Here is a 25,241-nt window from a genome sequence, read left to right as displayed (position 1 = left end):
ATGTGCAAAAATGATCATCTGACCAGAAGATAACTTTCTAACTGGATATTCGCCTTTAATTACAGTTGCATTTGCTGCTGTAGAACTCGTACCCGTAAAGGGTCAAGTTCCAGTCTTAAGCTTCTGTAACTCTGGCCTCAGTGGAGTTATTCCTGATTGCCAGGAGTGAGAGAGAGAGAATCGGGCCCAAAGAGGCAGACTGCTTTGTTTTGTGGGGAGACAAATAGGGGCTTGTTTACACGGTCACATAATATGATTTACAAGGGTATGATTTCTATAACCTATTGCATGTTAATTGGTCCCTGTCAACCCCGCTGGTGCACTGTAAGTTCTCTAGTGTGCCTTACCATGGTGCTATTTCAAATACATTACATAGCACCAGCAGGGTCGACACGGATCAATTAGCACACAAAACATTAGCGTGCTTCGGTAATGAACTCTGTGATGGTGGGAAGTGACTTACCCTACTGTGCTGACAAGCCCCAAGAGAGTAGAGCCTGATTCTCCACTGTCCTGCACCTTGTGTAGCCATTTCCCACTGTGTGAAGTGGGTATGAAATGCTACTGAATCAGAACAGTAGCGTTGCGTACCAGCTTCACGCTAATGTCAATGACTCCACAAGGTGCAAGAGATGGAGAGTCAGGTCTACTGCATGGCACCTGGTTCTGAAGCTCAACGCTACAAGTTAAGGCACGGGCTTCAGGCACAAGAGCATCTGGCTGATCTGGGCCTGTGTAGCACTCGTGTCAATAATGCCGCTCTGCACTGCTGCAGCACCTTTCACACATGCATCTTAAAAGTCATCTGAGGCCGAATAAATAAAGGTTCGTGACATCCTCTTTATTACTGGTGCTCATGTGCGGGGAAGGCAGGGACATCGGACTAGACTTTCAGGGCGCAGGGTAGGCTTGTAGGGCTTTCCCTACTGTTAGAGGGTAAAGGATTGCCCAGTGGTCAGGGTGCTGACCTGAGACTTGGAGACCTGGATTCAATTCTTTGCTTCACCACCCACAGCTTTCCTGTGTGACCGTGGGCAAGTCACCTGGTTTTTTTTTTTTTTTGGTTTTTGTTTTTGCCCCTGTTTGCCATTTGTAAAATGGGGATGCCCATTACTATACTGAGTACCTTGTATAGTAGCTATTGGTAACCATTTTTACTGATGGGAATGCTGAGTGCAAAGTTAAATGGCCTATTCAGGGTCCTAGACTCTGTGTCAGCCCCAAGATTTATTTCTCCTTTTGTCTGTGTATATACATGGTCCCAAGCATTGTAATATCTGAGCCCCAAACCCGTAATTCCCATCTCCCTCCTTCCAATGCTTTCCCCTGGTGTAACTATCCAAGCCCTAAAGAAAACTTTACTTACCTCTTCTTTCGCTGGATGGCAGTGTAAGTCACCGATGTGATGAATATTAGCACAAGCATCACTGCTATGGCACTTAAAATGAAAGCAGCAAGCAGGATGTTTGACTCTGGCTGTGAGGTATCAATGAGCATTTTCTGTGTAATTGCTAGAGATCCATTATTGGGCTGTGGATTGATGCCCAGGAGTTTGCACATCAGTGGATAAATGTGGATACTGTCAAAGGGCTCAGCTAAGTAATTCTCTTTGAAATCAGGACCAAAAGCTCTGAATATTGTCTTCATGTCCATATCCTCATTGTCAAATCCATGATCTCCTTTGTTAACATATAATATAAACCTCTGGGGGGAAAAAAAACAACCAACAATCAAGTTTAGCTTTATCTAGTGCCTTTCATCCCAAAGGCACCCTCAAATTTAACTTCTCATACACCAGTCACTAGTCGTACCTGAAGATGCTTCTGGGGTGAAATACAACTGCTGTATAATAGCACACGCCAATACAAACAAATGAGGCAGTGAAGGAAAATACAGTATCCAGCTGAAACAGCAAGGGAATTGTCTTCCACCTCCCTCAATTTCAGTAAGAAATGTGTGAAGAAAAGCATTAGATTCAAGAATATGCTTTGGTGTTTGCTAATTGATGCATTAGGTTGGCGTAACACTGAGCTTTGACAATTTGAGCTCATGCGTCTCGTTTAGATTTTCCAGATAATACCTCAAAAGTACATCCACTTTTTGTTTCGTTAAAATATGGAGCCAAAATGTCATCGTAACTCTGACAATGGTCAATACACCTGATTCCCCTCTGGATGCTGAGGCCAGATTTTGCCTTGATTTATGCAGCAGGGCAAGGAAGCAAGGAGCACCTTATGCTCCCTTGTGCTGGTTACCCAGGTCATGGGAAGGACAGCTGTCTCGATGGGGCTGCTATGTAGATTCTACCCAGCTGTGGGAGTGGGTAGAGCCTTTGCTCCTGCCCCCACAATGCACTGGCTTGCATAGCTATGCTGGTACAATGGGGAAAATATTCTGTAGCGGGTATAGGCCATCTGCAGGGGAAGTATCTGCACAGCTGGGGAACTTGGAGGCAAATTGTGACTCTGAAAGTCACAATCTGCTTCCTGAAGTGCTCCTGGAGCAACACAAAATGCTCTGCTTCTCGCTGGAGGCTCCTGGGAAAGCCCCAGATGAGCGAACTTGTTTTTATATTAGGGGATTGTGATAATGCAGGACATGTAATTGCCAAAAATGACAGCAGTGTGAGTATGATTCCACCAAAGCTTTGCACTCTGTTACTGGATTTATAGCTTTAGCCTGATTCCATTTATCATGACATGCAGAAAGGGTGACTTCCTAGAAAAATCTTAGGAAAAGAAGGTTTGCATTGTTAAAATACTTGCAGTGATCCACTGTAGAAAGTAGGTATTGCTCCAAAAATGTTATTGTGCATTACGGTTCTGGTAAATTGCACTAAGATAACAACCCATGTTAAATAGTCTAATCCAAATCTCCCATCTGATTTAAATTCGAACAATGAGCAATTGGCAAACCTTAGGAGCTGCCTCACTGGCCACTGTACATCCCTGTTGCTCCATAAAGTAGCTGCAGGCTCATTATTTTGGCTCAGATTAAGCTGACCAAAACTTCTGAGGACAAAACTGGAAGTTATAGTATAGACTACTGAGCGTTTGCCTACCATTTATAGGACAAGCTCTATAGCTTTTTATCTCCCCCAGATCTGTCATGTAACTATCAGCCTAACAGAGGGGAAAAAATACTCTTTCTATCAATATGGGCAAATGGATACTCTTTGCATAGAGGTATCCATGTGGGGAAGAAAATCACAGTGTTTTTGCACAGCGACTGAAGGAATCTCAGTTTAGCAACAGGGAAGAGCTGATCCCTTAGTATGTTTTCTAGAGTCAGGGCGGGGATATTACTTTCTAGAATTCTGAGGATGATTTTTCAAAGTTCAATGGAAACAAATTACTCACAACTAGTAATCTGGGGCCCAGAGCTGAACACAGTGTCGCACCAGAATCCTTACACTTGCCTATATTTTGAGATTCAGCTTTCTTACTCTTTGAGGTGTATGATAGAAGACATGGCATTCAGATGCCAAAACTTATTAAAATGAAGATGGAAAGATGAACTGAACATATCATTCTTACTGGCCTTCCTAGAATAAAATGTTGGCTGAATATAAACTTTACTGGAACTCATTTATGGCCTGATCTGAAGCCCACTGAAATCAATGGTGGGATCTTGGAATTGTGTGGGTTTTTGTTTTTTTTTTAAACCCTTCAGACTCCCTTTTCACTCTGTTTCTCTAAGCGAGCACCTTGAAAGACCAGGCACTTTAAATCCCCCAAATGGCTTAATGTTTTGATTGTCCATAAGGTTCCATTGGTCAGAGGTTTTAAGGCAAGTGAATTATTCCAAATTCCAAACCAGAGTCCTCAAAGCCTGATAAAACTCAAAGATTCATTAAGTAAAATGTGTGGGGCTCCTATGGCTTCATGGCAAAGCTCAGGTGGCACGCTCGGAAAGGTCGTAAGTCTATTTTTTTTAATATGGGCTCCATAGTTTCATAGATTTCAAGGGACCATTTGATCATCTAGTCTGACCTCTGTACAACACAGACCAGGGTATTTAACTCAGTGACTCCTGTATTGAGCCCAATTACTTGGGTTTTTACTCCCACATGTCTTCCACAAAGGCACCCAGTCTTGATTGACTGGAAGACATCAAGAGATGGAAAATCTTTCTCCTCCCTTGGTAGCAATGAAAATGTTCTGTTGGTGTAATTGCTATTTTCCTGCAATTAACAGGGTAAAATAGCATGTACATATTTATTTCTATAGTAGTTGCTTTTAGGATCCCAGTCATGGATCAGCAGCCAATTGCACTAAGCACTGTGTTAACAAAAAAGAAGTCCCTGCCCCAAAAAGCTACAATCAGTACCATAGGCTAATATGTCCTTATTCAGGATGTGGTAAAAATACATGTTTTATCAACCGGCACTGGAAATTGCTTAATTTATTATGGAGCAAAACCAACACCGATTACAACTTGTGGAAAAATACTGTAAAGTGACTTGTCTGTGGAATCTTCTAAAGGTTACTCTATGGCTGCCAAGAAACCTGATTGTTGTATTAGATTCAGTAATGAACTTACCCCATTAACACTATAACCAGGGTCACCATAAACCAGGATTGGTAAAACACGTTCATTTTTCGCGTAGTGGAAGTGTTCAGGAAACTCTTCTTTTTTATACACCTTTAGATGAGGATGAGCATTCTTAAGTGCCTGATATAGTTCCTCTTCTTTCCCTGGTTTTGGGGTTATCATCCCAAAGCCTCCATAGTCCAGTATGTCAAACTTGGTCAAGTTGCTGAATTTGATATATTTGGACAGTAAGATCTCCTCTACTTCAGGTTTCTTCTTTACTGTGGTCATACCGTGATCAGATGTAATGATGACATTCAGCTTATCCTTCAGGCTATGTTTCTCAATAGCTTCTACAAGGTAGCCAATGGTCCTATCAACCTGTCGAATTATCATCTTCCTGTCTTCTGTTTCAGGGCCCTTTCTGTGCCCCACTTGATCGGGTTCTCCATAGTAGAGTGTGACAAAATCAAAGTTCTCTTTGGTAAACCAGCTCATAACCATGTCGATATTTTCTCTCCACTCTGTCTCATTGCTGTCAGGATGATCAAATGACTCTACTAGAGTTCTGTCGACCGCCTGCCCCTTGTAAGTGGCACCACCGCCAGGATAATGGAATGAGGCTGTTTTTTTCCCCTGAAAAATTGAATAATGGAAGGTGATATTTGTACTATATTAATAACAGGGCAAAATCTATAACGTCAATTACTTTTGACAGCTGCGTACCACACCTATGTATTAAACAGATCTCAAAACATGAGAGCTAAGTGTAGTGTATGATCAGCATATAAAATTTCAAGAAAAGGCTGATGAACATAGCTCTTAGGATGAATACAAAGCATATATCTTAAAAATAACATTTTAACATAATTTGTTGGCATATGTGAAATAAACTTGCAGTCTCATCTTAGTCCTTAAGGGATGATAGATTGGATGTATATATCCATTCTCAGCGTTACTTCCTCTCTAGTTGTCTCCCCAGATCCTCCCCAAAATATCACTGCTACAGATACCATTGGCATGTTGGTGGTAGACTCCCTATGAAAAGGTAGTTACATGGAAAACCAACTACCTTCTCTCTCACTCCCTTTATCCAGAGTTACCCCATCCAAAAAAGGATTGAAGCATGTTGGCTGTGCATTGTGAAAGAAGGTCATGCTGCAATGAGGAAGATTTCAGGCTGTACAGCTGGAGCCATATTGACTGAAAAAATGTTATGGTATGAAATACATCTTTAGTGAATTCTGTGCACATCTGGATGGTAGAATATTAGTGTATGCAATTCAAGGAAATTAGAAATATTGAAGAACAAAACAAAAAGGGAGAGTGAGAATTTGGATTGGGTTGTGCAGGAACATCGACACAGGCAGAGTGAGACTGGGAGTTGAGAATTATAATTAGGAAAAGGCCTAAACTGCTGACTTTGGATCTGAATCCAGATCCATCTTGGCGTTTATGCCAAGTTCAGAGAGATTTACATCCAGGATTACCTGTTTGCCCTTCTATAATAAGCCTGCGTCACACAACTGGATCCAGGAAGGTCAACCCCAAATATTCAGCATTCATGAGTCAGGCCTTCCAAAATCATGGGACTAATAAAAATCGTAAGTAATGTTGGGTTCTTTTCATTTGTCTTGTGGTTCTGAAGCAATTGGTATTCATGTTTTCCAGCTTTCCTCTGCCACTTTGAGGGCTAGAAATTGAATCTTTAATGAAAATAGAGATCATCATGAAATAACATGATTCCAGAAGATGAGGCTTTAAGGAAAGCCCAGGATAACATGAGAGACACAACACTGTGAATATGAACTTTGGTTGGTGGCCTGTCTGAAACCATATTATATATTCTTCCTTTCTCCTTCCACAGCCTTAAGGCATAGCGTGTCCATGTTTTTTGCCACTTATCTGGGGCTTGTGCTGGTCTGTTCAGGCTTGAGTGTCATGTTGATGAATTTGACTTCTCTCTCTATTCTGCATAATATTTCTCTAGGTTACCTACTTTTTTCTTTTTCCAAATGGTGTCCATATTATCACTTGCTATGGAAGTCATGTTGGTGGCATTCTTAAAGTCTGTCTTAAATATGGTCACTATAATCATCTTACCATATTGGATGCTTTAGGTAGGTTTGTTCTACTTAGAATTTCTGTGGCAAGAAACTCTTTCCAATGGACTCTGAACACCTTCCGCAGGCATTTAGTTAGAAATTGATAAGATCAACTCATTCCGACTGTTCATTTCTGTGACTCTGCTCCACAAAATTTTGAATTTTTGTGACCATACCAATTTTTCCAAATCTTTTCAAGTTTATTATATGGCACCATGGATTATTTGTATTGATGCTGTTGGTGGGCATTCTGCTTTATAGACATCTAAGACATGTTTCCCCCCACTCAAGGAGCTTACAATATAAATGGGAAGAATACAGACAAAAGAAGGAGGAAGGGAAGTACAAACAAGCAAAGGGATTGTGTGGTATATTTGGCCACTGTCTGATTAGCTCATGTCATTGGATTTCTTTTTTATGTTTAAATTACAGTGTGAGATAAATTTAAATGATTATAAGGTAAGGCATGTGAGCAGGGATGGGTTCTGAGAGGTGAAGGTGCTTTCTGTACATAGTGTTTACTTATCTCCAGTAAACATGGCCTCTCACCTGAGGGGCATGCAATTTAATCTGAGGAGGTGCATTATACAAATGTAAAGGGTGAGTCCTGCTCTAAAACTCCCTGACTTTAAACTCCCACTGTCATAAATATAAAGGGAAGGGTAATCACCTTTAAAATCCCCCTGGCCAGAGGAAAAATCCTTTCACCTGTAAAGGGTTAAGAAGCTAAAGGTAACCTCGCTGGCCCCTGACCAAAATGACCAATGAGGAGACAAGATACTTTCAAAAGCTGGGAGGAGGGAGAAAAACAAAGGGTCTGTGTCTGTCTGTGTGATGCTTTTGCTGGGGACAGAACAGGAATGGAGTCTTAGAATTTAGTAAGTAATCTAGCTAGAGATGCGTTAGATTATGATTTCTTTAAACGGCTGAGAAAATAGCTGTGCTGAATAGAATGAATATTCCTGTCTGTGTGTCTTTTTTGTAACTTAAGGTTTTGCCTAGAGGGATTCTCTATGTTTTGAATCTAATTACCCGGTAAGGTATTTACCATCCTGATTTTACAGAGGTGATTCTTTTTTACTTCTATTAAAAGTCTTCTTGTAAGAAAACTGAATGCTTTTTCATTGTTCTCAGATCCAAGGGTTTGGGTCTGTGGTCACCTATGCAAATTGGTGAGGATTTTTACCAAACCTTCCCCAGGAAATGGGGTGCAAGGGTTGGGAGGATTTTGGGGTGGAAAGACGTTTCCAAACAATGTTTTCTCAGGAACCCAGATAAAGTTTGGTGGTGGCAGTGGAAGTCCAAGGGCAGAGGGTAAAATAGTTTGTACCTTGGGGAAGTTTTAACCTAAGCTGGTAAAAGTAAGCTTAGGAGGTTTTCATGCAAGTCCCCACATCTGTACCCTAGAGTTCAGAGTGGGGAAGGAACCGTGACACCCACTCATGCCACTGAAATCACTGGCAAGAGTCACATTGACTTCAATGAGGTAAGATCAGGAGCAGAGTCAACAGCGATCTGCAATGAAGGGCTAAGTGAAAGAAGGGGGTGTTAAGGAGGGATTGGAAGGTGGAGAGGCAGATGCGTGGCACATGGGAAGTGGTGGGGTGGGGGTAGGGAAACCTTCAGGTCACCACCTGCCTGTTGCTGGAAGAGAAGTGGGGGCCAACCTCTTGTGCTGGGATCAGCACATTGTCAGCATTTCATTTATTATCCATTGGGCTATTGTCCAAATAAGCTGGAGGCCTCAGAGCTATTAGGGTCCCACTCACTGATGGGTTCTGTGTGCATTATAGTGAGTTTCAGCACTTTAAAAATGCTTTACAGAGCGTAACTAATTAATCACATGAGCAGTTGATCAATACATGGTATTATCTCAAATTTACACACCAGGCAGAGACATTAAATGTCAAGATCATGACCAAGAACTAGGATTAAAATGCACGTGAGTCTCTTGCCTTTCAATTAGTCTAAGTCCACTGGCCCATGCTGTCTCACAAGCTAGTGAGCTACTCCTCCTTTTAGCCTGTTTCATGTACTGCATGCTGGATAATAACATGAAAGACTCTACACTTGTAAAACTAAACTGGCTCTTTATTAACAGAACTATTTAAAGAGCTGCTGCAACTGCAGCTTCCATTCTAGCCATGTGCACACAGACTGACTTCCTTGTACCTCTTCCAAACTCTTCTTCTGCAACCTGTGCTCCTTCCTTCTAGTTCCATGCAGTTTACCACATAGCCAGGGGTCACAATGGCTTCTCAGCAGGGAAGCCTGCTCAGCTGCAGGCAACTGGCTGGAAGCAGCTTGCGGCATCCCTGGCTTCTTTTTTGAATTGGTTTGTGGCTCAAGCAGAATTCAAGAGACCTTGGGGTCATATGTTTCACACACTGAAAAGTCTGTCATTGGCCACAGTTAGGGAAGAGAGTTGTAAGGAACTATGGCTTCTGGAAAAGTCATAGTCAAAAATTTGTATCCCTTGCAATTAGTTTACCATCCCAAGGTACTCTTCTTTGTAAGTAAAAGGGCCAGAAACGTACTGCCCCCATATTCTTCATGTAGTTACTCCAGTTGTTACCTGTGTAACTTCTTGAAATCACTAGTGATATAGAAACGTAAAATGGAGCTACACACTAGAAAATCAGGCTCACTGGTTCGTTATGAAAATTGAGATTAGCCGTGATATTTCTAAGCCCCAAAAATCAGGGGATGAGAAGAGGTGGAAAATATGGCTTTAATTATGCAGAAAATATCAACTGAAGAGGGAACAAAAAGCAAGCAGCACATATTAAATAAGAATTTTATCAAAATTGCACTGCCAGAGGGCTCAGATTTCATTTTTACACACGGCACATGAAGTACATTTTCATTGTTATGTAAATAAAGACCTTTGATCCCTGCAATTTATCTGACACATTTCACTGTGCTTCAGATTTTATTACTTGCTTGGAGGTCACCATTGGCCTGGTAATTCCCTAGTTGATTTTAAAGAACCCTGACCCAAAATGTGAAATAGGCTTTTGTTTCTGCCACTCTCTGATTCACAGTCTTGTACAAACTCTCAGATTATACTGGAGAGAAGTCACACAAGACCTTGTACTTATTCCATTGAGCATGTTCATAATGCGATATTCTGATATAATTAACATCCTGGAAAGCTGCTGAAATTAAGTTCTTTTAAAGAAAGAAACATGTCTATTTTAAAGTGTTTTTCTATTAAATGCAGTGTTAATCCCTCATTTTTGAGGTGTAGCCTATAGGTACAGGTACATAAATCATAGGTATGGATTAAGGTAGTAATACAAAGGCTTACATGTATCGAGCCTGTAAAGACAATATCTTAACCACACTAATGAAGGTATAAGCCCCAAAAAGCCTTTGCATAAGCAGCTAACCAGTGATACCTTAAGATCTAGGGTTACTCCTGGTTAGCTGAATATGCTAAGGCTTTTGGGGGCCTATGCCTTAGTTAGGGCTTGTCTACACTTACTGTGTCACTGTAGTGCATACTGAAGATGTTACCGATGCCAACGGGAGAGCTTCTCCTGTTGGCGTAAGTACTCTACCTCTCCGAGGGGCTCCAACTATGTCGATGGGAGAAGCCATCCCATTGACATAGCGCTGTATACACCAGGAGTTAAGTTAGTATAACTGTGTTGTTCAGGGGTGTGGATTTTCCACACCCATAAGCAATGTAGTTATAGCACCATAAGTTTGTCATGTAGACCAAGGCTCAGTTTGGCTAAGCTATTGTCTTTACAGCTCAACACCTGTGGGCCATTGCATTACTGCCTTAATCCATATCTCTGGCTTACCTGTAGGCTATTTTGGATTAGACTAGCACATCATAAGCCACCTATGAAGTTAATTCTCACTGGGCAGGAGGAACAGCATGTCTAAATTGTTGAGCTATGACAGAACATTCTTTCTGCTATTGGAAGAGGAGGAACAGTTCCCTGAATGTTTGCCAATGGCCTGCCACTCATCTGGTAAGTGGGTTTGATCTTTTCAGGCCTGATCCAAAGTGCATTGAAGTCAGGGGAAAGGATTTTATGGTCAGAAGACCGTGATCAGTTAGTCTGATCTCCTGCACCTACACAGGCAATAGAATTTTACCCAGTGATTCCTGAACCGAGTCCATCCTTTTGTGGTTAAGTTAGAGAATATCTTTGAGAAAAAGATCATACGAGAAGACTTCAAATGATGGATAATCCACTGTATCCCTTGGTAAACTGCTCCAATTACCTTCATTGTGGAAAAATGTACATTTTAGTCCCATTTTGAAATTTGCTGATCTAAGCTTTTCAGCCTTTGGATCTTGTCTGTTATTTTAAAGAGACTTCTAGTATCAGAGACCATATGAATTAGAAAATGTCTATTAAGCCCATGAGGAAATGTAAAATTTTGTGATGTACAGAACCTTACAGAACTGCTATAATAGGGTATTGGTTTTCTGTGGGATCATTGCTTTATAACCTTATCCCCACTTAGTCTTTTTAGCAGTGGGGAGAAAGGCAGAGGGCTTATAGCAAACTGGAGACAGGACTGGTAGTGGCACAACTGAAAGAAAATGATCGCAGATCAAATTTTTCTCATTTACACTCCTGTGGAGTAGCTGCAGTTCTATGGATGTACCTGAGTTTGGATCTGTGAGTAGGACCATAGGCCTCCTGCAGGAGGCCTCATGGTCCTGCCACACCCATCCCAGAAAAGGAACAGTGCAGCTAAGTCCTCCAAGTGGCCTAGAGAGGCTGCAAAGGGCTAGCCAACCAGAGAGGCTACAGGGAGCAGCCAATCAGGACCCAGGAGGGCCATATAAAAAGGAGATGTAGAGCTGGAGACAGGCAGCTCCTTGCTGGAGCCAGAGGAGTGCATATGGTGCTCCTGGCTGGCCAAAAGGAACTGCAGCACCATGGACAGCTCATTGCCAGTAGGGACCAGGGCAGTGAGGAAGAGCTCCTGGCTGCCTCAACATAAAGAGCTTGGTGAAGTAGATTTAAAGCTAACAAAGACCTATCTGCATACTGTCTTACCAATGCTTTGCATTCCCCTAGGTAGGCATAACTTAATCTGGGTGTCCCCTGTTCTCTCTGGGCACTGAGTTACAGCTTGCTTGCTGCAGAGCCTGGCTCTCAAGTTAACCTCTCTTGCATGCTGACTCTGTGTCCTTCTAGGCTTCCAGCTGAGCTGACCACCTTTCCCTTTCCCTTCAGCCAAGGGCACCCTTTTAACCCCTCAGGTTCTTTTGATTTCAGCCCGAGGCTGGTAAGAGAAAAACCTCCTATTTTGGATGGTTCTCCCCCCCCGCCCCCAATTGATGGCCCAGCCATTTTAAACTCTTTTGAAGCAGGTACCTGAGAGGCTGCCATTGTTTTACCTTTCCTGGATTCCTTAACAACTCCCCTTTACAGCCTCCTTTGATTGAATTCTATGCATTTGGCCAGGCAACAATGCAAATTTGAATAGGGGAAAAACCAAGTTAAACACGATATTCCTAAAAACAACATACAGGCACTTTCTCTGTTAGTCACAGGCTTTGAGAACTGAATCTGTGCCTGTCTGGCAGCATATGACAGTACACAGAACTACCACTAAGCTCCCACCAGACTAGCTTAACTAGCCTCCAAAATCAGCCCCCTTGACACCAGTTTGATTGAACCATGTCAGAGACAGAGAAAGAGGGAGTATGGACTGAGGAATAAAATGTTAATAAAAAGGGGTCACCTGGGATTCTCCACTATGAGGATGGAGAGCCAGGTTTAGTTACTGTTCCCAAGCATAGAAGACTGTTTAGCAGTTAGAGCAGGAGCTGGCAATCAGGACTCCTGGGCTCTGTCACTGTGACCTTGAACAGGTTACTTAACATGCCCAGTGACTGAGTTTCTGTGGTCAAAACATTGAGATTTTGAGGGTAGGTGGTATGAAAGAGGCCGCAATGAGGAGTCATTTATCTCTCAGGGCTGTTGTAGATTCTCTTTCCTTCTCCTACACAGAAGTTAGGGGGGGAAATCTACCCCTGTAAATAATTTATAGTATTTTGATTTAATTAAATGACTTTCAAACTAGCACTTACTTTTTTTCTCCATTGACTTTAATTATAGATTATTCGCCTGAGGCTCATAAATCTGAAAAAAAATTGTTTCTGGTGACATTCTTTTCTACATCATTTAGGATTATCGAAAGGTCAAAAATAACTTCAAAGTTAATGTTACGACGGGAAACACCAGAGAAGGCAGAAGACACATCCTAGTTTGTAATATCGTTAATGAAAGAATATTACAGAAATAATAGCAGAAAGTATGATCAATACAGTACCAGCTCCAAAACCAGATTCCAGGAGGCTGTATGTCCTGTTTAGGACCAGAAAAATCAACTGAGGAAGCAATGGGTAAAATACTTTGGCTGAAACTTCTTTTCACTGAAAAATGCAGATTTGGGTTGGCCATAATGTTCTGCGAATTTGTGACAAATTCAGTGAATTTATTTCACTCTCCTCCCCACCCAAATTTTAAACCAATCAAAATGTTTTGTTTTGACATTGACAGAATGAAAACTTTTTTTTAAAATTCAAAATAAATTTGTTTCAAAACTTACTTAAATGTTATTTAAAAAAAACACAAACAAAAATGAAACAAAATATTTCACTTGACCTTAAATGATCTCCCCCATCCCAACTTTTTGATTTGTCTCAAAATTTGAAAAATCCTTGTTTTAGGTCAGCCCAAAACAAATTTCCTCCCAATTATTTGTCTTTTCAGATCAGCCAGGAACCAAAAAATCAGTCATGCACACAGCTCTTCTTCAAGTTGCTTATACTGGCTTCAAGAATTTGGAAGTTGTTGTTCTATAATCATGTTTAAAGGCCCTGAGATGGGTGACCCCACTGTGCTGGGCACTGTATACCCACACAAAGAGACAGTCTCTGCCTAAAGAGCTCACAGTCTAAAAAGATATGACAGGAGAAAAGGGTGGGAGGGGAAATAGAAGCACAGAGAGAGGAAGTAACTTGCCCCTGGTCACAGCAGAGATGGGGATAGAACTCAGGTGTCCTGACTCCCATTTACTTCTCTGTCCAGCATGCCAGTGTTTCTCAGCTTGTCCATCCTTTTATCCAAAATCAAAGATTTTTCACAATCTTCCCCCCTTCACATTTATAATAAAAGTACGACTGAACAATGTTGCAATGCTAATTCATTTGTGTGTTTTTGTTTTTAGAAGCTGACATAGAATAGCTGACTTTGAAGGATAGAAGGATGTAGGGAGTAGGGGAGTGAGATTTTTCTTTGCTTTTTATGGTAATGCAATTTCAACACCTCATGACCCACCTGGTTGCTTTTTGTGACACCTGTGGGGGTCTTGAGCCACTGGTTGAGAACCACTGTCCTAGATCTCACTACCTCCCAACTTGCCTTAGAGTGGATGATAATCATGTGACTAACTGGCTTCATATACTTCTTGTGTGAATGTTTTGAATGCGAGTCTCTGCAGCCTAAGAGGCTGAAATGATGATGTGGCCAAATGCTTTTAGGGGAATTCCTCACATCCCTAATTCCAACTAACAATTTAATAAAACACTATGAAAATATCCTGTTCAAACAAGTGGGTATTTACTGTTCTTTCCCCCATTTTATTAACGTAATCAACTTTATTAGCAGCAATCAATTTACAATATTGTTGGTTTTATTGGGACCATTATTTTCTGTTCCAGCTGCATTCGTTTATTACAATGATCACAGCTATTACTGTTATGCTTATTAATCTTGAAAATGCTTGCGCTTACAGCGTGATGACTTTTTGTAGTCTGTTTCCCCAGTATAAGGAGTTTGGGACTCTGTGCTCCTTTTGCACTTTCCTTTGCACTCTGTTTTCAGTACAAAATCCATTGAATTGAACCTTGAACACCAGTTTGGGCTTTATTACTGTTCCACGTTAGTGTCAAATTAGCATCAGCTCTCTTGCTGTGTAAGGGTGAATTTCTTTGTTTAAAGAGGAAAAAAAAAAGCTACATTTCCCATGGGAAACAGAATGATCAGAACAGAAATATCAGAGGTAATGTCATTCAAGCAAGGCCATATAAGGGCATTCTAGAGAGTCATCCTCCTTCAATATTATGGTTCAATGCTCTAGATCCTCATTCTACCATTCCATTGATTTTTCCCCCACCCCCCTCAGCCTTTTCAACATACCTCCAGGGAAATAAATCTTTACTCAAATTTCCCTTTTAAAGTCTGTTAACAGTGGATCGATTTTATTAATTTTTTAAATCTTGTTTATTACTCTAAAACCTAATATCGATGAGTTGACATTTGTCAACATTTAATTTAATTACCAACAGTCCAGACATGCACAGATGGTTTAATATTTTAAAACAACAGTGGCCTGTAAAAGTTCTTTGTATTCATCTAGGCACTAACTTAGGCTAAAATAGGGATGAGGGACTTTGATCTGGGAACATCAAATTGTTCTGTGGACACTAATGAAATAAGATTCCAAAGATCCCTGTGAACAGATGAGTCTTAACCATATGCCATTTACAAATTGGGAAACTGAGGCACAGGATGTGTAAATGACCTCTGTATGTGTGTGTTGCTCTCTTGTGCCTTATTGCATTCAGCTTGTGTACAGTCTCTGGGCAGAGACCATCTCTCATCACGCTATTGTATGCCACCTAGCACGTTATTGGATGCTCAAACCCTCCCTGCCCACCCCCATTCCTCCCAATTCAAAATTTGCCCAAGGTCAGCCAGTGTGTCAGTGGAGAGGAGAGAATGCAGCACAGAAATACTGACTGCCAATCCCAGATTCTAATCACTAGAAAATTTTGTTCATTGCTGACATTGATTAGACCAGACTTCAGCAGGGAACTAGGTGACTAAGGGGATCAGTAATGGCATATTAAATCTTTTGCCTCAAGGTTAAAAGTCTAAAGTCAGCCAAGACTGGTAGTGGCCAAAGGTTGTTTGTACTTCACCTCTGCTTTTGCGTCCTCCCACCTCCAATGGGGATCCCACCAGATTGGGAGGAGAGGCGGGCTCTGTCACCTTGGAAGAACAAATTTACATATATGCTGCAGACTTGTATGTATTTATTTACATTTACACACACTGAGAAGTGCAGTCCACACATTCTAGCAGCTCTTGATAATTCCCTGCCATTGGAGGGCCCTGGAGTGCTGGTGGCCCCTTAGTCTTATTTGTTGCATCCCTGATTAGTCGTCTTAGTTCTGAAATGCTTTGATCTAACTCAAGTCTTCCTGTAGGGGTATGTGGGTGAAACTTAATGACCTGTGACATACAGGAGACCTGACTAGATGATCTGATCTCTTTTGGCCCTTAAACTCTATGAAACTTTAAACTACCAATGTCAAAACTTCATTGACACTAAACCTCGGCCATCCTCTCCTCTGTAAACCCCAACCACCAAGCCAGGCGAATTGAAACTTAAACCATCTTCTTCTTCCAACAATTAGTCATCCTTGCAATCCTCCCCACTTCTCAAATTCTTGGGGAAAACTGATGGACTTCATCTTAAATCGTAAAACCATTCAATCCGGACTATTTCAGCCCAAGGCAGGAGGAGTGAATTCCACAGAGGACCAATAGGGCTCCAGGTAGATCTTCAATCTAAACAGTATGGTATGGGGGAGTGTCACAGAGTGACTGGCCTCTTTAAGAGCACTGGGTGGGGGTGGGGGGGATCCACATCTGTGCCATAATCAATTAGCTGCTTCCTAGCCCAAAGGGGAAGGGCTAAGGGGGTCAGGTGATAGCTTAATGGACACCTGGGCTTCATAAAAGGGCTGAGTGAGAGCAGTTTGGAGAGGAGCCTCAGGGAGTGGGTAGGCTCTTGTGAAAGCCCTGTTTGCAATTTGTCCTGTGTCCAGAACAAGGAAGGACACCAGGAACAGAACCCAGCAGGGGCTGAGGACAGAACTCCAAGGGAATGAGCTTGGGTGCTTGGTGCACTATCCTAAAGCCAGAAAGACTCTCAAAAGTGGCTAGGAACAGGGCCCAGAGTAGCTCCTGAAGGGCAGTGGAAGCTTTTTGTTTGTTGTGAATTCTTAGTTGGACTCTTGCTGGAAGGGATTATGTTTTGTATGTGACTTGACTGGAGAGCTAAGCCAAATCTCCAGCACAGACCAGTGTCTTAGAGAGCTGAGGAGACCCACAAGGGGGCGAGGGAGCAGAAAACTGAGGCAGAGATCACTGATCATGCTACATGTGGCCAGAAGTGGGTGGTACAGGGCAGCCAGGCTGTCTGACAGGGAGGTTGACAGGTATTCTCTCAGTAAGGAAGGTTCTAAGCCATTTAATTCTCTCCTGCTTTCAATCCAGCACCATTCATAAAGAGTGGAAGAACAGAGCTTGACATTAATTTGTTTAGAAATTTTACTGGGTCCCCCTTTCCCAAGGCTCCCACTAAACCTGACACCAACAAGAACAGTTTACAAAGACCAGCCAAATCAATGCACGGTGTATTGAAACTCACTAGGAATGCTGGAAGGAGCAGGCTCCAAAGTGAAGTCCCTACAGTGACAACATCTAACAGCTGGTCATAGAAAGTTTCAGCTCTGTGACTGACCGAGTGACCCAGTGTGATTCTTACTTCATGATCAGAAATAGAGAGAGGCAATCTCTTGGCTCAACGGATGCCAGGTCACTGGCATTCCTGCCGATCCCCCATACTGAATATCAGTGCAATCTACTTGCCTTAATTCTCAACCATTTCTATCAAGAATACTTCTTAGGCCTTGATTCACCAAAGTACTTAAGCATGTGCTTTAACTGTAAGCCGTCACATAGTCTCTCTGCAATGAGGAGAGAGAAGAGTGAACAGTGTTAGAGTTGAAAAGGACCTTGAAGGTGAGGACAAGAAGCCTGGACTTAACAGAAATCTGTTTAGCCACATTAAATCCTGGTATATTTATTGAAAAGATGAATCCCTTTTCTGAATAAATTTCTTGGTTCAGGAGTCCCCAAACCTCTCATTTTTGGTTAGGCTATGCTGAGGGATCTTGTGGCATTTGTGAATTGGTGCCCCAATGGGACTCTTTCACAAAAGGCGGTTAGGTGATTCAACCATTGCTCTGATTACCTCCACCGAAAGCATACCAAATATCCTGCATTGTGAAAGAATGTTGGCAAAATCACCTTGATAGAAAGAAAACATTTTAGCTTCACTAAAGGTTAATTCATCAATCTCCACAAAACTTGCCATAATGGACCAAGGAGTGCAATGGATTTCTTGATGGTGAATTCTGTCCAAGACCATGTTCCAGGCGGCCCATGCAAGTAAAATTTTGATGAATGGAGTTCTAATGTTGAGTGAGTTGGCCTGCAGCAATCAGGTGGCTGTAACTGTAAGCCAGAGTGCTTTGGTTTGTGGAAGAATGCTTGCAGTCTGCTATAGGGTAACTGTGGAGTTAAGAACTGGATGCATCAATTTAACATTTGTCTGCCAGATGAGTGAGTCATCAATTCAGATGTCTGTCGTGTTCTTCATTACATGAGCTTGCTGAACAATCACTTATAAACTCAGAGGAAAGGGAGGGCACAAAAAAAAGCTCAGATTATGAGTGATGGGGGTGGAGAGGAACAAATACGGAAGTGTAATTGGCAATCAAACCCAAGGAATCAGACACAAATTGCAAACACCAGAGGAACTACAGCCCAAAATCCTATAATATGCACCCCCAGTGTAAGATAAAGATCTTTAGGGCCATATTATTAAAGCCTAGCACAAAACAAGTGCCTGTCAAAATGCATGTGGTGCACTATGCTGTACAAACTCACTGTTGCAAACACAAGTACCTATTAGCTGGTAATTCCATACACCAATAGATAAGCAGGCTGTTATCCTGTTTGCATATGCAAATACGGCTTTTGCAAGGGCAAAGGCTACATGTACATTGTAATGTTCCTTTGTCCTTTTGGTTTTGTATCCTATGAGGATGTTGAGCCTGATTCAAACCCCAGTGAAGTCAATGGAAGAACTCCCAATGACTTCGCTGGCCATATAGATTTCTTTGGATATGCCACCAGTACTTAGCCGTGATGTGTGAAATAAGTCACTGATCTAGCCACTGCTTAGCAAACATAGCTTCAGTGTTGCTTGATGTAGTACTGTACATGTTCCATTCAAGCAAAGGGATTAAGTTACTAAAATGCAAACCTAAGCGCAGGTATCATTACATAGCGTCAAGACTTTCTATGGTACCTGGTTCTGAGCTGTGATCCATAATGGCAATACCCCATTGTCCCACCACTCTGTCTTGTTTTGGGTTGCCTTATGAGAATACTTCCTCAGGGTCTCTGGGTTAAACATCAGATTGTGAATCACTCCATGATCTTCAATCCAGCGACCTGGCATGCAAAAGAGGATGAGAGAAGAGATAAACATGGAGAATGTCTCTGAAAGGAAATAAATAAGGATGTCGCATAGGTGCGATGTTGCAGATCGTGGAAACACACTGCAGTCATTGAACAAGCTCTTTCCAGATAAATGGCTTCAACTGTTCCAGCTAACTGGGAAGAAGTATAAGGAAAAGAGAGGGCATGGGTAGACCTCCCTGGAACAGAATGGTTTACCACTATTGCAAAAAATCACAAAAATCACAAAGATGAAGCTAGAAATGAATGGCTTGAATTTCCAAAGGGTCAAATCTTCATTATATTGAATTTCATGGAAGAACTGCCCATTGATGTAAATAAAGCAGGATGTGGCCTAAAGAATTATAGCTAGTTAAGGCAAGACTATCGCACTGTATTTTAATAATTCTATTGTTTTACTAATTTTATTTTTACCACAGTTTTGTTAAAAGCCCATCTGCAGCCCTTTTCATTCTCACTGAAGGGGTTGGTGAATGGGATGTCAGAGGGGGATCTAGATGTTTGGTGGTTTGATGTATCCGTGTTAACCTGCCTAGATCTGATGAGCTGGGTAAGGAAGAAAGAGTGAGTAAAATCTGGTCCTTTTTTCACATATTAATTCTTCATCAAATAAACGATTTCATGAATAACTGTTTTACATTATTTGATCAGCTCAGTAGCTGGTAAAATTCTGTATCTCAAGTAATAGTGCTGGATTTGTCATGCTTTTTCATTATTTTGCTGGCCCTACTATGATGCTCCATGTGTCCTCAAGAAGTAGTAATGATGCATATTAACAAACGGAAATCCTCCATCAGAGGTTCTGATGCTGTGATGGGAATATTAGAAATCAAACCTTTGGTGACTCAAACCAAATTGAATTGTGTTCTTCCTTTTATAAACTCCCATTGGGATACAAATCCCTTTTCCTTGGAGTTTGAATTGTGCTAGATAAGAGGAAGTGCTGAGCTCTCTGAATAAATGCTTTGGGCCTGGAGAGCACTCCTCGTTCCCTGGGGAGAGCGTATGATTTGGACTACACATCCACATATGGGAGTAAGATGTGAACCCCCAGTTACACTTTTCAGGGACTGCCCGGATACTGAGTCCAGATGGATACGTGTGAGGGGATGGGTGGAGCAGGAGGGCTTACAGGCCATTTACTCCCTTTGCAGAAGAGGCGGGTGGGTCAAGGAATGGATAGAGTCTTGGGTCCATCCCTTGCTTGCTGGGCAGCATTGCTGAGTCAATGTGGTAGGGGGTGGAGTGTTAGTAATTTACTGCTCATATAGGACAGCAGTACCTTGCTACACACCTCCCCCACCCACCTCTCTCTGAAGAGCAAGAGAGACCTGTAGCCCCCTGAGCCCCAAATCCCTGGTATGCTCCTGGGCTGATGCAGCTACATGGCTCCCTTTTATTGTGAGCTATGTCCTTGTGACAAACTCTACTCTTCAATACATTTTTATAGGATTTATCATGTTGATAAACAGAGTAAGAGAGCTGATCATCATATGACTTCCATTTAATCCTGGTTACAGATGAATGAACATCAGTGGCTAGATTCATGAGCCTGTTTCACGTGACAAGCTCTGCTGGCAACACAGACTGTGAGGAAAGCACAAGCAAATGCATAATTCACTCTGTTCCAAATAGCTACTCTTCATGCTTTGCCTTGCCACTCTGAGTGTATGGAGAAGTGCAGTTAACCTGGCATTGCACAGGACTAGATGATTTTATGCAATTCACCAGGATTTCTAGTTACATATTATTAAAGTAGGCGTGAACCAGTTTTCCTGGCCTGTGAGGTTTTTAAGATTTGAAAATTTTCCCATCCCAAAATGGGATAAAATGTTAATCTTGAAAATTTTTGTGAACTGAGAATCTGTTTTGGTTTTCTGTTTTCCCTTCAGGTCAAGTCAATTGAGAGAATGTGTTTCAATAATATTTGATATGTTTGTTTTGATTTTGACACTTAAATCTTTCTTTTTAGTGTAAATTAACAAGCTTAGAAAAGTCATTCTGAATTGAAAAATGTAAGTTCTAAAAAGTCAGAATGGGATGTTTTGACAGTTTTGAAACTTTATTCAAAAATGTTTCGAACAGGAATATTAATCAAATCTAACTCTTCCTTTTGAACAGCTGCAATTAATTGACATCTCCCAATATAAAAGTTTTGTCGGCAAAATGTTTTGTTTTGGGTCACTTTGATGCTGAATTTGATTAATAGAAAATGTCCATTTTGGCCAAACTTTTCTAGTTTCTTGCTAAACAAACTGCACAAAACAAACCTACCCCGACCCCCCCCTCCAAAGAAGTTATTCAGTCTTCAGTTAAAAAACAATTTTTTAAACCAATTTTTTTACTGAAAACTGATATATTGTTTATCAAATTGTTTTAGAAAACTAAATATTTTTAATAAAACAAATATTTTTGGAAACGTCTTATGAAAAATAATAGGCATTTTTTGACAAGCTCGATGCACCTGTTTCAGTACTCTGCTGGCAAAGGCCCCTGCTTCTGGAAGTGGTTATATGCCTGTGACCAGTTCTTATCTCTAGTGTCAAGGAGTTCCATTGTCTAGACCAGCTCCTGTGAAAGTCCCAAACCCTGCAATCCCCTTTCAGTCAATAGTTTCACAGTTCCAATAGCTGTTGTGGGAGATCATGGTTGTGGACAGAGAGAAGATTTTTCCAGTTCACTAGGGCCAGTCTCATGGATGGCTTTGACTATCAGGACAAAGACTTGAACTGGACTCTCTCCATGGGGAGCCAGTGCAGTGATCAGTGCACCAGCATCCTGTGGAGATCTTTGTAGCAAACCAGATAGGCTGCTAATGGGTTTTCTGCCAGTTAGAGCTTTTCTCAGAGGCTTGTTTTCATTCCTATGGGTACCAAAATGCAAGTCTGGAGGAGGATGAATCACTGTGGCCAGGTCTGTGCCTGAGAGGATGGAGCACAACCTTTGGGCTCTTCGTAGACGGAAGAGGACATCTTTTTTGCTGCCATGGTTATCCACTACCACTGAGGAGTTCCAAAGGACCCCATGGCTGGGGATCAATGTTAAACTGGAGAGCAGAGGCCTTTAATAATGGGACACGTTATGGAGGATGAACATTTTATTCCTCTCAACTTTTTGTTGCAACAAAAAGTTAATACTGTCTCAGTGAATAAGGGCACATGTACGGTCAAAGGAAGCTTTGTGTCCAAACTACTGAATTAATGGACTCGTAGGGGTACATTCTGCCCTAAATCACTCCACTTAACTTCAGTGGTTGTAAATCAGGGCAGAATTTGGCTCATAACCTTTCATGAACACCCAGTTCTTTGAACACCCAGTTCCTTTCATGGTGTAGCAAGTAAAGCAGATTTGGTGAAGGTGGCTTCTTTGTCATGCTGTGGAGTATTTATAAAACACCAAGAAGATTCATGAACTCAGGTGCTCAAGTTTGGCTGTCACCCTAATTGCCCGTCAAACCGAAATGCTAATGGAAAATGCTAATGAGTATTTACAGTTAGGGAAATTGTGACAAGGCTGTTTGCTCTAAACATATTTAAATATTCATGTTTCCAAATTTAAATATATTCCAGCCCCTTTGAAAGATGTGAGACCTTTGCAAAAGATTCAGAGATTCTATGGCCATTCAGATCATCTTGTCCAGCAGTTCTCCCACTTCATTGCACCAAGACCCCCTTCGGGCAACAAAGATTACTACATGACCCCAAGAAGGAGGACTGAAGCCTGAGCCCGCCCGAGCCCCCTGGCCTGGGCAGGAGGGTGGGGGAGAAGCCAAAGCCTGAGGACTTCCATCCCCAATTGGGGTGGGAGGGTGAGCTGTAACCTGAGCCCCACCGCCCAGGCCTGAAGCCTTTGAGCTTCGGCCTCAGTCCCAGGCAGTGCATCTCTAGCTTCAGCTTCAGCCCTGCGTGGTGGGGCTCAGGCTTCAGCCCTGGGCCTGAGCAAGTCGAATGCCAGCCCTGGTGACCCCATTAAAAAAGGGTTGCAACCCACTTTGAGGTCCTGACCCACAGTTTGAGAATTGCTGATCTAGTCTGACTTCCTGCATAACACAGAGCAGAGAATTTAATCTATGAATTCTTGCCTTTAGCCTATAATTTCTAGCTGAGCTAGATCATGTATTTTAGAAGAAGATACAATATTGCTTTTGAGGCTACAAGTCACACAGTTGAGGTTTATGAAACCGTTATCAGCACTGTAATCTGGCAGATGGGCCAGCACAACTCTCTCCTGCTGGATGCTTTGAAATGAGGCCCCAGCTCTTCCAGGCTAGCCTGGTGTTAACGTTCTAAGAAATATTGAGAAGGGAGTTGCTACTGCCTCTCAGCAGTGTCCATTCTGTATCAGTGAGGCCCATAGCAATGGAGAACTAAGACCGAAGCCTTTAGTCCACTGTGTTTAACTAGAACCTTGTGAACAAGACTCCCTGGAGTTGTTTGTAAGGCTCCTGCGGTGGCGAGCGAGGGAGGCGAGAAATTACATAGGAGAAGCTCCATTACTCTTGCCAAATTCCAACTTGGGAGACTGGATTCTGTCTGACTATAACTGTATCAGTTGTGTATCTCCAGCATGGAGCTAGCTGCTTTATGATAAGGTCTGAAGTTGAGGAGCTTCTGGTCTAAACAGGAAGAAAGGAACAAAGAAGAGGCAGTGAAAATGCAGTGTGAATGAATAGCGTAGCGACGCTTGGTTGAGTTGTTGGCAAAGATTGAAGTTGGAACCTCTAGCATAGATCTTCACCCTCTAAGCAAAAGGACTTGAATCCATTAGCTGGAAGCAATGTCTGGGACCTGTCCTCTGTGGGTCAGCCCCAGGGAGAAACAAAGATATAATTGGACAATGTGTTACAGGAGTAAAAACGAGCATTCATCGTTCACACTGCAGGATTTTTTTTGCTTATTATGTTTTTCCTTTGGGTGTTGCATTTATTCTATCTGAGTCCCCAATGCAGTGTCAGCGGGATATGGTTGTGACTGCTATGGCAACTTTCTGTAATATTGTTGGGAGATCTCACTGTATGAAGTTTATGTATTCTTGCCTGCCAGGGTGTATATGTAATTCCATGGGGGAGGGTGACCACAGCCCTCCAGGAACTAAGAACAGTGAGGGGTGACTAGGCTAATTCACTCAGATAGTAACTCTCCAGAGTGATACCTCCCCCTGGGGAAATCAGCATATACTGGTTCCAACTGGATTCTTCAGAGATCAACAGAGAAAGGACTTTTGGATAAACAGTTTAAACTGATTCTGGGCCTTTCTTCTGATCCATCAAATAGACAGGACCTTCTCTCCCACGGTAACCCAATCCTTGTGGAGGAGTTGGAAGGACTTGACCTACTGGGGCACCATAAGACTGATGGATGACCTCTGCTGAGATTTTAACTTGTGTATAGGCACTCTCATTGTTCGTTTGTTTGTCTGTAATGCTTTCACTTTAAGAATAAGTGTGCTTGGTTAGAGCTGTACGGTAATTCCTCTGAGGCTATATCAACAGCTGTTAGGAGAGCACAAAGCAGGCTTGCTGAGGCAGTCTGACTTGCTGGTGAATTCACAGTATAGCTGGGAACTGTGCAGCCTGGAAATACCTTGGCCAAGAGGGAGAGAGATGCATGTCTCTGCCCAAGTCAGGTGACTGCTGGGGAGCCAGAAACCTGACAGTGGGTGCCCTTGCCGGACCACAAGGGGTAAATAAAGGTGTAGTTCCCTTGAACAGTGAAACAGGTATTTTTATTCATTCCTTATTCTAACCTGTTCTGTAGTGTTGCTGTGTGCAGATAAACTGCTCCTGTGCTTCACCCCAGGGTGGTTATATTTCAGTGAGGGGCAAAGCGATTCCTATGCCCCCTACGTACCACTCTCGCATGATCAGTTACATTCATAAAAGCTCTTTGGTTTCCAAGGTGTTGTGTTAACAATGACCTTACATGTATAGACAGTAAGCCTAAATTGCTTTTATTCTTGCTTGAACAAGATCTGTCAACAGAACTGGGGAGCACTTTCATCCCATCCTGACTGACTGGGTGTAGATATTGGAATAAGGGAAAACAGGGCAAAGTATAAGCTGCAGCACTTAATGGGAAAGGTAGCTCAAGGAACAAGCTAGGTGAACCAGAAATCAGCGACAAGCCATTTAACTATTCCAATTTCATCTGGGCATCCTGAGTTTAGGTAACAGGGAGTTTGCTGTTCCATGCTCTCAGAACTGTCAGGCTGTAATATT

At 42.1% G+C, this 25,241-nt stretch overlaps 1 protein-coding gene across 1 annotated transcript in view; it reads right to left on the bottom strand.

The window, feature by feature from the left end:
* Positions 1–561: 561 nt before the first annotated feature.
* The window catches only part of LOC144271430 (ectonucleotide pyrophosphatase/phosphodiesterase family member 7-like), a 40,467-nt gene continuing 15,787 nt past the window's right edge, over positions 562–25,241 (bottom strand). The window contains exons 2-5 of the mRNA XM_077828782.1: positions 18,852–18,997; positions 4,543–5,169; positions 1,367–1,704; positions 562–679 (exon numbers count right to left, since the gene is read on the bottom strand). Of these exons, the coding sequence (XP_077684908.1) occupies positions 562–679; positions 1,367–1,704; positions 4,543–5,169; positions 18,852–18,997 (1,229 nt within the window). The remainder of the gene's footprint in view (positions 680–1,366; positions 1,705–4,542; positions 5,170–18,851; positions 18,998–25,241) is intronic.

This window comes from Eretmochelys imbricata, chromosome 10 (genome assembly GCF_965152235.1).
Source record: "Eretmochelys imbricata isolate rEreImb1 chromosome 10, rEreImb1.hap1, whole genome shotgun sequence".
NCBI lineage: Eukaryota > Metazoa > Chordata > Testudines > Cheloniidae > Eretmochelys > Eretmochelys imbricata.
The sequence above is the reverse complement of the archived record's forward strand: the minus strand, read 5'-3'. Positions and strand labels throughout refer to the sequence as shown.